Here is a 14,267-nt window from a genome sequence, read left to right as displayed (position 1 = left end):
AATTATTCCACTCATCTATAAAGATATCTGCTGTTCTTTATAGTTTAAACTTTACTGTATACTATTTTGTCCATGTCAGGATCCTGTGAAATGATGACCTGATTGGTCGGTAGTCAGACTAATGACAGGTTTTGATCTGATCCTATGAAGTTAGCCTGTTCTGAAGAAGGTGTACACTGTAAAGAGACCCTCTTTCTTCACAATGAAAAGCAAGGATTATGCCTGAAGTTATCTGACTATGCACACTTTTGAGCAGTCCTCTGGACCATGGCTTTAGTTGATTTGCTCTATACTCATTATCTGCCTATAGAAAAACACCCTACATCTACAGACAGTGGATTTCAATGATACACAATACATTTGCATAAATCACTAACTAAAAATAATCCAGAGGATATTTTGCATGCAAATTCATTCAAACATGAGGTGTAATTAACTATAACCCTAACCCAAATGTGATTAAGAATAGGAGGCTCATAAAACCGTGAGCTGTTTCTGTATAGTTGATAACATGATGAAGACCGTGGGATGTGGGTGAAAGCCCTGAAAAGGGCTAGGTGGTGTAAGCATGAGACTGATACAATGGATAAGTTTAATCACACACATCCTGTTTTTTATCAATTCAAGGTTGAGATGAAGCAAGTCAGTATTCCCTCCCAACCCAGCTGCCCTAGGATGGGTGGAATGATTCTGTCTCTGCAAATAACTTTTCATTTCTCAGGGCCATCGCCACTTCATAGCTATGGGAAGAAAGTGGCGAGCCACAGACTAACTCTTGCCTTGCTGCTGAATGTTACTTTTTCAATATTCTGCTTGCCCCTCCAACAACACAAAAGCCCAGAAGGCGTGATTACTTTCCTGTGTGGATGGATGTCAATAAAATGATCAGCTTTAATCATGGCACTGCTCCCAAAGAGAAGCAAGGACTCCACATTCCCTTCTGAGTATATTAGTCTATCAGTGAGTAACCACAGCAACCCATGCTTTAATAAACTTATTTCCATAAGAAAAACACAGCAGTGAAGGCTAAATGGTGGAATGAGCTCCCCATTGACATCCGGACATCAGAAAGTCTACACATCTTCCGCCGAAAACTAAAAACATACCTCTTCCGACTTTACCTTGAATAAATAAAAAAAAAAAAAAAAAAAAACACTAACAACTTTTTGAAACTAACACTTTACTAGCACTTAAATGGCACTTACTTATAGCACTTTGTAGTTTTGCCTTATTTGAAGAAATTGTATTTTCTTGATTCTTGTCGTCCTTGGTATGTACCCTCGGGTTTGAATGCACTTATTGTAAGTCGCTTTGGATAAAAGCGTCAGCTAAATGAAATGTAATGTAATGTAATGTAATGTAAAGGACTTGAAAGGAAGGTGAATATGGGTCAGGGTCGAACCCAGCTGGACGCTGCATCACAACCTGACACCTTGATGGTTCAGTTTATAGTGGCACGTTGTAGCTGAACACCCTCACCTCACCCTCCCCTTCCAAACATGAAAGAGAACATGTGGTAAACTTCAGTTGTCATAAAAGCTCAAAAGGTGTTTAGTTTGACCAGTTTGGACTACTTTAAAAACTATGGTGGCCTCCGTAGAGAGGTCCCTGTGTAAATACAAAGTAGTTAACTCTAACAAGCTCCATTCTAGGGTAAAGAAAAACCACAATTCATACAATTAAGATGAAACAGACTAGTGAAATCCTGACTACAGGTCAACTGGGAGGGGCCCATTGCCACTGTTTTATTGTTTAAAATAAGAAACCAGAGCATCACAAAAAGTTAGGGAAGATGAGTGTGAGGAGAAGAGTGAGAGAGAAAAAAGTAAGAACATACATGAGGGGATGGAAGGAGAGAGGGATTCCAACAGTAAAAATGAGCAGAGAGGTGGAGGGTGAATGTAGCCACGCTCTGTTCTGCCGCAGCCTCCTAAGGGGGGGGGGGGGGGGGGTTGATGTGAGGTGTGGGGGTGGGCGTAAGAGCCCGAAGCTTGACGCGGGACGCTCCTGGTCTCGAGCACCGCGGATTTACTCTAGCTGGCACGCGCACCATGGCCGAAATGGAAACCCTCCGGAATGACAAGGACCGGCAGAGCGGGATGGGCAGGCGTTGAGTTCAGCTCCAGCGGCGGTGGCAGCGGCGGCGGCTCGGCTTGGAAATGGTAGGACAGCCAACCTGCTGCAATGTAGCGGAGCGCTCTTCCTGATGGTGTGCTACTTCGCGTTTTACTAAACATTGAAATAAAAAAAAGACGCAATGCGAGGAGTTGAATGCCATTAGCTACGCAGCTCAAGGTGGAGCAAAACGTGGAGGTGGCTCCATCCCTCGAAATGTCAGCGAGTCTGTGTTCAGCGTCTATTAGTTTGTGGAAGCGTCCGAATTCAAATTATAGTCCCATACGCGACGTTGCCCTTTGGGGGAGACTCTGTCGCTGAATTCCATTCCAAAATCTTCCAAGTTAAATTTCACCCTGCACACCTGCATAAACATGCGCCGGCCACAGCTCGACTAGGGAACAGCGGCGAAGTGTCAGGTCCATGTTTGAATTCGGCTTTGGCACTGACTCACCAAACAGCCCGCACTCACAGAAAACCAGAACTTTCTGAATCGGATCTACCGCTCTGCCCATCGGTGTGTTTCCTCACACACAGCACAGGGCGGAAGTCAGCAGCCTGGAACCACCACTAAACCTGACGTTCTGTTGACATTACGGTCATTTGGAAAAGCAGACATGCGCCGAATTTTTCCTGAAGACCAACTCACGTGATAGGCTTTCATGTCACAGAGCAGGTGACGCTTGCGTGAGAGTCATGAGGCAAATGGAGTCAGTCTGTTGTACATTATGCTGAGGTTTGGAGCATCGTTGTCTCCGTTGCGGACAACGGGACGTATTGGCGTTAAACAGCCTCTATCCCACCGGTAAATGTGCTGTCCGGCCCTTGGTGGTGCGTGAATAAGCGAACAATATGTATTATATGTATTGGCCTGTGTGCATGAGTGTGTGTTTGTGTGTGTGCGTGCGTGTGTGTGAAAGTTGTGGAGTTGAGGGATTTCGTGAAGGCTCGTGCAGCGGCGGGCCCAGCTGCTCCGCTCCCGTTCGTCACGCGGGACGGCGCGAGGCAAACTTGAAGTTCAGCCTCCTCTTCCCGGCCTGTGAGTGTGTTAGTCAGCAGAAAATGGCCGCAGTTAAAGCCAGCAGGCCGAGTTAGAAGGACAGGCCGACAGAGGGCCTCCTGTCCCGGCATGCAGCTGGGGCAGAGAGCCGCGGAGGCAGGGACCTCCCGTACCCGCAGCGGAACATCTGAGCTCATGTTGGGAAGCGAGCCACTTGACAACAGCACATATTCCACAATTGAGATGAAAGAAATCAAATATGAGCCCTACCTTCATCTCCACCAGCTACAAGAGGTTATACAGACTAGATCTGAGACTGTATGGACTTTATTTACCTATTCTTGCTCTGGCTAAATCCCCTTGGACAACAACTACAAAGCTAAATAGAATCACATTGATTTACGTTAGATGATGTTAAAGTATTTATTTACTTAGGCTGCTTCAGCTCAAGGATCATATATGTCTTTCCTGATGAAAGTAGGGAGATAAAAGACAGAACAAAATTTAAGTAAATGGTCCTAACTTTTCCATAATACAGCCAGTAGTACAATTATATCCAGTGGTGAGTTAATAAACTATGTATTCAGCCACATGGTTTAAAAAAGGGTTGTCAAATCAATTTGACTATCCAACAGTCTAAAGCAGATCAAATCTCACTAGCACCAGCTTTAAAGCTCTCCATATGTACTGTTGAAAGATGGATCAGTAATGATATAATTTATTACCGGAGAATTCAGTTCATACTGCTGAAAGAGTTACTTATTGACCACACAGCCCCTGTTAGTGGTTATATCCTTATTGAAAATGTTTACATTAGTGACATATTAGTTCAGTTTATAGTACATTACATAGTGTAGGCTACTTTATATTGTAAAATGTAATATACAATTTAAATCATATAATGTAAATGTAACGGTATCGTCCACTTTTGTATCATTCTATTTTTGTATTATTAGCTAAATGTACTTAAAATATCTATAATCTTCAGCATGCAGGGAAGAAAAAAGAGCAACATGAGTTTTATGAATGCAGCTGTATTATTGGATTTTTATTGGATATTATTAAAGATGGCCTGCATCTTTAAGTAACTTGTTTGTGTTGTAGTTTCTCCAAGTCTTGCTAACTTTAGTCAGCTTATTTGTGAACTAATGTTAAAAATATTTCACATACTGATGAGTAGTTTGATTTAAGACAATGCATTAAATTATAGAAGTGTGTGGAGCTTTATAAGTAGAAGCACACAATTGAGCACAGTGAATATATACTGTATAGCTTACTGTATGTACTGTGTGTATGACTGGTGTGTACTGTGTGTGTGTACGCATACTGTGTTTACAGTAGGTATAATGTATGTACATTGCCTGAATATTGTGTGTAATCTATGTGCCGTGTACACTATGTATACTGTATGCATAGTGTGATTACAGTATATTTTGTGAACATTGTATGTACACTATGTGTACTGTGTGCTCTGTATGTATAGTGTATGTGTACTGTGTGTACTGTCCGCACTGTCTGCACGTTGTATGTGTACTGTGCGCACTGTATGCATGTTGTATGGGTGCTGTGTGTTTGGAGGTTGAGGGTTGCTCGTGTGAACCCAGTGTGAGTAGCTGAAGAGGCTGGTCAGTGTGTGTTGACAGCAGTTTGCCGGCTGTGAACTGGTCCTGAGCTGACCTGTAGAGTGTGTTGTGAGCCCGCTGTGCAGAGACAGAGCACAGAGCAGCTGCTGCGGCTTTAAGCCCTCCGTCTGGGATGGGCTGAATTCATAACGTCATTTCACTTTTCTCTTTTATTCTTCGCCCCCTCATCACCGTGCCTCTCTAGACGAGACAGCCCCCTTGCTCCGTTACACCTCCGGCCATATTCTCCTAAGAATGATTATTCGGAACTTTATCTCTGTTTTTCTCCCCGCGAGGCATTTTTACGGGGCCTCAACTTTTCTGGCGTGTCATCATTTCTGGAGTTAACGCGGCGGAGCCATCCGAGGCGACCGGAGCCCGCTCCTCGCTAGATTCTTAAAAAAAACTCTTGAGTTACAGCCCAGGAAATGCAGCATTTTCTCAAACCCGGAGGTAGCATGCCGAAGTGAATGAGCGGGGGAAGAGCATGTAGAAATCCGCACTAATAAAAATAAATGAAGACGCGATGGAAATGAAGGTGTTCAGCCCAGGGATATTTATGTTAGCGCGGATCCTGGTCTGACTCTGCTCCGCCTCATCAAAATGATGTTTTCTCCCCTCTCCCTCTCTCAGGTAAAACTGCTAAGTCTGTGCTTCTGTTGTTACATTCGCTCTGTCAGAGGAGAGTCCTGCCTGCAGCGAAATGAAGCCATCATGTTGCCTCCTTAAGTAATTATCAATGACACTGTGTTGATTCCATAGTGAAAGAAAAGTATTTGACGACCTATGTTTTATCTTATCATCTACAATAAGTAAGAGCTCATGCTGGTGCCATTGTGCAGAGCAGGGCAGGCAGTAATATGAAACATGGATGAAAATGTGGAACAGGTAGACAAGGGGTGGAGAGCTGAGTTATACCAGCTGCACCAGGCCTGTTGAACTGGGACTTTAATTAACATGTGTGCAGTTAGCTGCAACATGCTGAAAGGAGTGCTTGAAAGAACCTGTGTTGTACGTATCCTCTCTGCAGTATGTTAGCACATAACATGTGTTGGGAAAGATGGTTCCTCAGCGTCTCTTCACATCAGAGAAAGTTTGAACAAACACAACTATTTGTGCCCATTGCAGATCTAAATCTATAGAGTGTAGATCAAAGAAAGTGGGACAGCTCTTTAGTATCTGACATGTGAGGCGAGTTGGAGTACAGACTGAGGATCCCTTTTCAGCTGGTGCTGGTTTTTGATTGCCACTGCCATTATTCTAATATAAAGCTGTTCATGTGTATTACTGTCAGCATTCCTTGTGCTTAAAGTTGACCACTATCATGCAAAAAAATGTCACCACATTCAAATATTCTGGTTTCCCGGAACTTAATCTGAAAAAGATTACTTAAACTGCAATTCAATACACTGCTGATGATATGCTGGTACTGCAAAATCTCCTTATACATTCTGCTTTTAGCATTACTATTTCAAAACCTATTCGGATTCTGCAAGCCCCTGTTATTACTATCGTTATTACCCTAACCTGTGCTACTGTCACTATGTCAGCTACTACTGCTCTTAGCTCTGTTTGAGTAGTGCTACAGTGGTAGCCATATTTAGCACAGCTTTAATTAATAATTATTTTTGCTACAAAGTTTATTAGTAGTTACTGTTGCCACAGCCGCATCTTCATTACTACCAGTTGTTCCCAAGCAATGCGTAGTGTTCGGTTCTCAAGATGATTTCCAGAAATCAAATAAAATGTAACAGTAATAGTAAAAAGTATATTTTATCTATAATTCTACAACCAACTTTAGGGATAATGTTGTAACAAATCACTGTAACTTTTATTTGAAGGTCAGAGGATAAAAATGTTGGTCTATGCTATGATAACACATTATTAAACATCTGGCTGTACCAACAGATCCCCAGATTTGTATGTGCACTGTGGATTTATGCTACACCATAAAGTTTGTTTCGATTTTCGATAAATTAACCATTCAGTTCATTTGACAAATAACAAAAGTTGCACAGAATGTGTAATTCACTCAGATTTAGTGAAGAAAGCTAAAGATTGGTGACTTCCTACCTGGGAAGCGATCTTGAAGTTTGCTTGTCCGTCCATTCCTCGAGGATTTCTATTCTTTTAGTTGGTAAGGATCCCTTAATCAAAAAATTTAAAGGGTTTTTCACAAAGGTTTATCACGTTGTAGATATTGGCATTCAAAGTCCATTGCTATCAGTCGAGTACTTTTCTTTCTCATAAAATACACTTTTTTCAACTATTCCATGAAGCTGATGACAGTCTTCTGCAGGTTTTAGCATGCACTATTAGAAGCTATTGGCTTTATCAATCATTCTCAGTTGAAGAAAGGCATTTGCCCTTTGCAGTGAAAGTAGACAAGGGGAGGTAAGGAAGGTTTAACCCAAAGATAGTGACCTGCGTTTGAGTGTGAATGTTATGTTGACAACATCAGGATTTTCATAGTTCCTGCATCAAGTGACCTAGATATTGTTATTCAAATATAATTTCTCATAGCCATACGTGAACAGATGTTGTTTAGGTTGTGTTTTAGTCCCATGCTTAACAGGCACATTCAAATACTGGCCTTAAAGTTCATCTGTTATAAACTTCTTGTTTTTTAAGTGGTGACTTTCCCTCTGTTACTTTTTGCTGTGACATGGTGCTCTCTGGTTCTGGATGGGTGTGGTTGAGAGGAGTACTTGGGCAAGATACTTAATCCCGAATTACCCCCGACGGCAGTGCCATTCTCATAGAAAAAGTGCTGCCAATAGAATGTATGTGTGAATGGGTGAATGCCAAAAAAAGCTGTACTGTGAAGTGCTTTGAGTGTCATCTAGACGTTTACGTCAACAGAGTAGGTTTACTATTATTATGCATTTATATTATTATTACTTTGTAAGCATTTTTGTAAAGAAAAAAGACACAAAACAAACACTAAACACATCTTCTATTGTGACAGCTCTATGTGGAATCATTTTCTATGGCCTCTACTCCACTGGGGTCACGTTTTAACAGCGCACTCTTCTAGCCCTCCCAATGCCACTCAGCATTCAGCTTACTTTGCTGCTGTAGTCTGAGGGGAGATCAACACAATATACTGCTCGGTTCTGCTGATGTTGAACAAAAGCAAAATCAATTCGGGCAGTCTATTTACGAGGAAAGACATTTTAATAAAGGAAACACTGAAGCGCACAAGGTATAAAGTAGAAACTTTTCAAAAGACTAGGATACCTGTGCTGAGCGGACTCTGTCCTTGTGCTGCAGCACACACAGTGTAATTTGTTTTCCATCAAACTATTAACCAGTCTTTTTTCTCCCTGTCATCATTAAACAGTTTTTAGCCTACTAAAACACCCAGTGTTATTTTTTTGTGTGTTAGTGCCACCCAGTGTATGAAGGTGGATTACTTTAATATGAAGGAGGGGCAACAGGAAATATTGGTTTAGAATTAGGGATTTATGCCCCAGCAATACTCAGTTGAACGATGGCCTCTGTAAACAGTAAGACAGAACGTTTTACTACAGGCTGAATTTTTCCGCTGTATCTTTACTGACGAGTTGCTGAGAAAGACTGAAACTGTAGGAGCATTGTGTTTGTGTCCGCTGGTGAGCTGATAATTGTAATATTTTAAAAATAAATAATTGAAATTAATTAATATTGTGTTAAGATGTTAATCCAGTTCCTCTTTCAATGACTTTGTGTTGCAAAAACCACAGTTTATGGCTTGCCTCTATCTTTGTTTCTCTCTCTCCACTCTCTCTGTGCACAACCTTGTTGGAGGTAAAAATTAGATGAAACACAATGAACAGAGTAAAACTTTGACAGGAGTTTATTTATTCACTGAGAGAAATCGTAGAACAGTATTACGGTTTTTGTCCGGGGAAAATATGTTTTTACTAGGGCTGCTCGATTTATCGAAATTTAATCGTGATTCATTTATGGGGTCAAACGATCGCCAAACTACTGTAATCGAGTTGAAGCGATTATTAGGCATTTTTTTCGAAAGAGAAGCGCATGCGCAATTCAGTCCTTCCCCCAAAGCATTCAGCGGCGCAGCTGACTGGCACTCACGCTCAAGCAGCTGTAAAGTGAAGGAGGCGGGTTGTGTGTGTGGTGACAGGCGTTGAAAAAAACTGCGCGAGTGGAAAAGCAGCAGCACAACATGTAGCGGCCGCGCCGCGCACCGCTATTCTCAAGCGCGCTCCCGCCTGGCTGTTCAGATCGGACCCGCATTTGTCCGCGTCCGGTCAGTCGGTCAAAGAGTGTTAGGGTTGCCATCATTAAGGGTTATAATAACCGGGCACCGATATTCTGGTTTTACGGAGGAATAAGACACGCAGCCGTCCTCGATGTTTACCGGAACCGGAAGTGATTAAAAAAAATTAAGCATAGACTTCAGAATAAGGGCACTTATTAATAATCGTTTGAATAATCGTGATTTTGATATTGTCCAAAATAATCGTGATTAGGATTTTTTCCATAATCAAGCAGCTTTTCACTCTTCTCACCCACATCTTCTGGCCTTTTTCAAATTGATGCTGTTATCAGTTTTGCATGTAGGTTATACTGTTCCAAGTTATACTGGGGGGATCAGTTTATATAAGGACATACAATCCTGTGTCTCATACATCCACCTTAAAATTAATATATAATATTTTTCCTCAGATACTCGACCATTACTGACAATAATCCATCAATTCATTGACATTACACCTAACATATATTGCACTTCTGTCCGTCATGGTAGAGGGATCCCTCACATGTGGCTGTCTCTGAGGTTCTACCTTCTTTTTACCCTGTTAAAAGTTTTATCCTTACTCTTGTTGAAGGTTAAGGGAAGAGGATGTCAAACCATGTTAAATCCCTATGAGACAACTTGTGATTTGTGAATATGGGCTATACAAATAAACTTTGATTGAGTGATTGACAAAAACAATGCTGTATTTAAACCATCTGTCCATGACTGATCACTATGTGCCAATGCCCAGCAAAAGGACACTTATTAGGTTACCTGTCCTATCAAACTGGACCACTCTCCACTTCATCCTCCAGGGCACTAACTCTCTTGTAACCTTTGTGCGAAGGTTGGTTGTTTGATTCTAGCTGTAGCAAGGAGCTTGTATTTGGGCCTTCTTTGTACTAAAATGTAAACCTAAATAATGCCTTTGTCAGACCTGGTTCTGATCTGGCATGAAGTATACACATGTCATTTTATGAGGTAGAAAGCAAATACGATGCATGATGTATGTTGACTGGTGTGGTCCACAATAATTTTAGCTACATACTCCATTTGGCAAAATAACTAATGACTATACATGGTCCAGACATATACTAGGTGTAGACTTAGACTTGTTCCTTAATCAAGCAGCACAGGGATCTTTGGTGTGCTTAATGCAAACATGCCCACATGCTGTTTGTCTCTCTACAGATGTGAGTGGTAAATGATCTGCATTTATATAGAGCTTTTCTAGTCTTGACCACCATTCAAAGGGTTTTCCAATACAGTGTTTTTCAGTTCTCATTCATAGCACTTTCCCTATCACTGTATTTGGACAATTTGGGGTTTAGTTTCTTGTTGTCCAAGGATATTTTGTCACAGGGGAGACTTCAACAAACGGCCGATACACTGGTTGGTGGACGACCCATGCTATCTTCTGATCCACAGCTGCCCAATGTTGTGAGATGACGCATTGACATATTGCCCTGAACCACAGAATAATCTCCCGTTCTACCCAAGTCTCAAAGATTCTCTACTGGATTCAGATGTGTTGAAGGGGGAGTGTTACTGAACTCACTCTTTATGAAACTATTTGGAGATTTACTTTGTGATAGACTGTGACATTCAAGCTATGATAGATTGCGATTAAGGTGCTCACATTGCTCACAATAGACAATGTACAATGAGACTTGCATACACATAGGGTTAGGGTTAGACATTTGCTCACAATGCAGAGTGTGGTGTGCAGATATTGTTACCCAGAGACACACTGTGTGAATGTGTGTGTGATTGAGTGTATGGCAATTCAGTATACTGTCATCAAGACACATCCCTAGCCTTTTAACCGTTTCATTCCTTTTGGGAGTCTGTAACGGGAAAACCTTCTTTTGACTTTGGCCGTAGAATCTAATAAAATCTTCCAAAAGAGTAAAACCAATATTTGCTTGAGTCGCTAAACATTACCAGGAAAACCTCTCAACTGGAAATCATAGACCTCAGTAAATATTAATTATGGGGTAAAAAGGTCTGAGACTATACTTTTCCATTTCGGAATTTTGCCCCCTAATGTTATAACTTTCTTCTGGCCGAAAAGTGCAGAACAAAAACACAGTAGATATGTGGTTGTAAAAATGTTTATCGCTAAATTGGATGGAATAAGAGTGGGGTGGGACAGGTAGTGGAGACAAGACGGAAGGCACGCTGTTGGTGATCAGAGTTGAGCTGGTGGAGCACATGAAGTTAAAAAAAACAGGATGACGCTGAGTAGCTTGTTCTGTGGCAACAAAAGAAGCAATGGATAAGTAGGCAGCAAAGCAAGGCACAAAAAACTCAATAGAAGATGTATGTTGAATCACGAAGCCTAGATGTGTTCCCACACTGGTGGTAGGACGATCTGGCGAGGAGAGATGGTCTGGTGTGTTATAGACTGAGGAGAGGTGACAAGGAGATGAAGCTCAGCTCACAGTTAGTCAGCAGGAAGCCCTGCCCAGCTCCAGGTAGACACACACAGGGAAAGAGACAGACAAGAAACAATGTGGGAAGGGAAAACACAAGGCAAAAAAAAGGGAGGGAGAATCCTTGTCATAACACCCCAAAACAACTGCCTTCAATAATAACAACATGTTTGTCTTTAAAGAAAGTTGGTCCCCATTTTCATCCTTATAGTTAGTGTTTAGTAGATTCAATCTTTCCATGTGGAAAGAGAAGTCGCCTTGTACACATTTCACTCTGAAGAAACTGTTAAAGTTGTACTGTAAGTATTTAGAAAGTTACACACTGTCTTTTTGTTTAGGCGTTGTTCTTCTACACATTCAATTTGAATTAGAATAATGGAAACATATATAAGTCTCTAGTCTCCAACTTCGAGTCGTCAACTAAACTTAAAACCATCAGGTCATTGGACGGTGGGAGGAATTCAGAAGAAAATTATGCAACTTCCACACTGAAAGACCCAAGTTTGAACCGCTGCACCGCTATGCTAACATACAATATTTACTGTGTGTGTGTGTGTGTGTGTGTGTGAATAAGGTAATGTGATCCTTTGTATGTGTTTTTAATGGTTACTCCACTATCACACTGCATTGGTTCAAATCTCTATGAGTATCAGTATTTAGAAGGCTGTAAATAACATTTACATTTGTACTATATATGAACAAAACTGTTTTGTTCTTCGGGCACTGAGCTTCAGTACATTCAATTTGAAATTTGAATAAGGGACACTGTCTTTCTGTCTCTCTCTCTTAAAACATCAATTCAGTTTTTACTGTCCTTAGGCAGGAATCAGCAAAATGTCAGCAGATGTCACTGTGGATGTTCATGCAACCAGCATACAGTTCTCAGAAGACAGGCAGACCTCTGCTATTTTTGAGTTGTGTACTTACAATATCCAAAATGTTTCCAGTCAAACCTAGAGAAATCAGTAATTATAATCAAGTGTGTGTGCGTTTAATTTGGTCATCAGTCAATCACGCTAGATGTCCTTTTTGCATGTAAGCATCGTGTCTGAGCGAACAATAGTGACAGCAAAAGGCTCAATGTAAAACCCTCCTGAACCATGAGCTCTGAAGGGAGAGGGAGAGGCTGAAAACAACTCTTCTGCCCCCCAGCTACTTCCTGATGTTAACAAAGGCTCTCTGTTGTTATTGATTTGATTTAACAAGAAATTTGTTTATTGTGTATTTAAAGTTGGTTTGGTTACTGATCATTGTGTGTGTGTGTACCTCATGTATCATATGTGTTTGTATTGAAGTGTATCTGTTCATCTGTTACATAGGATGAGTTCCATCCATTCATTGAGGCTCTGCTGCCCCAGGTCCGTGCCTTCGCCTACACATGGTTCAACCTCCAGGCCAGGAAAAGGAAGTACTTCAAAAAGCATGAGAAAAGGATGACAAAAGAAGAAGAGAGAGCTGTAAAAGATGAACTGCTCGGGGAGAAAGCAGAGGTGGGATGGATAAATTGAGTGGTGGAGAGTAGAGACAATTATCTTGTTTTAAAAATGAAGTTGCTAAAATTAAACAACAAATTTAAATAATAATAAAATAACAAACTGACGACATTTTATTTTTGAGTCAAACCACATTTCGATGCTTTACAACATATTTAGATATAATACTTACCATAATTGGTCTGAAAACTATTACAACTATGCTGATCGAATACATTACTCAATACATTAAATTACATAACTCTCTTAACAATATCATTCTGTTCCTAGGTGAAACAGAAGTGGGCCAGTCGTCTTTTGGCCAAGCTAAGAAAGGATATCAGGCCTGAGTGCAGAGAAGACTTTGTCCTGTCAGTCACTGGGAAGAAAGCTGCGTGTTGTGTCCTGTCAAACCCTGACCAGAAAGGCAAAATGAGACGCATAGATTGTCTTCGACAAGCTGACAAGGTAAACTGTTTTATGGTACACGTTTGGTTAAAGTGAATTTGTCCAGTTGTAATGGGATCAGAATCAGGCTTCAGACTTTTATAACCCAAAAAGCATGCATATGCAAGCCAAAATAAGTAAATGATAATGATAATGAAAGAGTGGATGGTCTACAGGCAAATGTAAATATGGCTCAGCAATGCAGTGACGCATTGTTTTATTTTTGTTTTGGGCTGAAATTAGAATACTTTTCCATATGCATGACAACAGTCATGTATCTTTATTATAATAATATAATTTTTAATTTACATCAAACTAATATAGCAGTATATCGGCAGAGCTACACTCGTTGTATATAGTGTATTTGCACTCATTTATTTTCAGGGTCACATTCAGTTCAGTTCTTATCACAACACACATTATCTCAAGGCACTTTACAGAGTAAGGTGGAGATGTTACAGTATTAAAGAAAGACCATGAGCAGGTATTTGGAGACAGTGGAGAGAGGAAACCACAGCTTGTTGAAACTGTCAAGTTCTGGAGTTCACAAACTGATAATGAAAACTTTACACTTCATTGTCCTTTCTTCCACAGTCAGCAGACCTTTTACCAAGAAAGTTGAAGTTTGTGTGTGTGTGTGTTTGTTTGTAAAAATCACAATAGTATGGAAACCAGAGAGCAGTGAACCATTTATTGATGGTGATTAACGCCTGTTTTGATATTTAATTGTTTGTCACAGCTGACTGCACAACAGTCTCCTCTGAGTCTCCATCACATGTTGTTATGCAGCTCAGGCAAGAAGTAAATGGATAACTTATAAAGGACAGACATCTTGTTTCATAAATATCAGGCTGCAATATTATCTGATCTGATTCATATTTATAAACAGTATCACATACTATATTATTATTAATATTTTGTCATTTTCCT

The 14,267-nt window shown here is 40.7% G+C and overlaps 1 protein-coding gene across 3 annotated transcripts in view; it reads left to right on the top strand.

The window, feature by feature from the left end:
* The first annotated feature begins 1,976 nt into the window (after positions 1 to 1,976).
* The window catches only part of nfic (nuclear factor I/C), a 44,699-nt gene continuing 32,408 nt past the window's right edge, over positions 1,977 to 14,267 (top strand). For 2 of the 3 annotated variants that reach the window (XM_062394716.1, XM_062394717.1), the window contains exons 1-3: positions 4,933 to 5,370; positions 12,738 to 12,908; positions 13,182 to 13,358. In XM_062394716.1, the coding sequence (XP_062250700.1) occupies positions 5,341 to 5,370; positions 12,738 to 12,908; positions 13,182 to 13,358 (378 nt within the window). In that variant the 5' untranslated portion in view covers positions 4,933 to 5,340. Of the gene's footprint in view, positions 2,163 to 4,932; positions 5,371 to 12,737; positions 12,909 to 13,181; positions 13,359 to 14,267 lie in introns of those variants that run through there. The other variant, XM_062394718.1, reaches the window with a different exon arrangement.

Source organism: Platichthys flesus, chromosome 9, assembly GCF_949316205.1.
Source record: "Platichthys flesus chromosome 9, fPlaFle2.1, whole genome shotgun sequence".
NCBI lineage: Eukaryota > Metazoa > Chordata > Actinopteri > Pleuronectiformes > Pleuronectidae > Platichthys > Platichthys flesus.
This window is presented reverse-complemented; position numbering and strand designations above follow the sequence as displayed.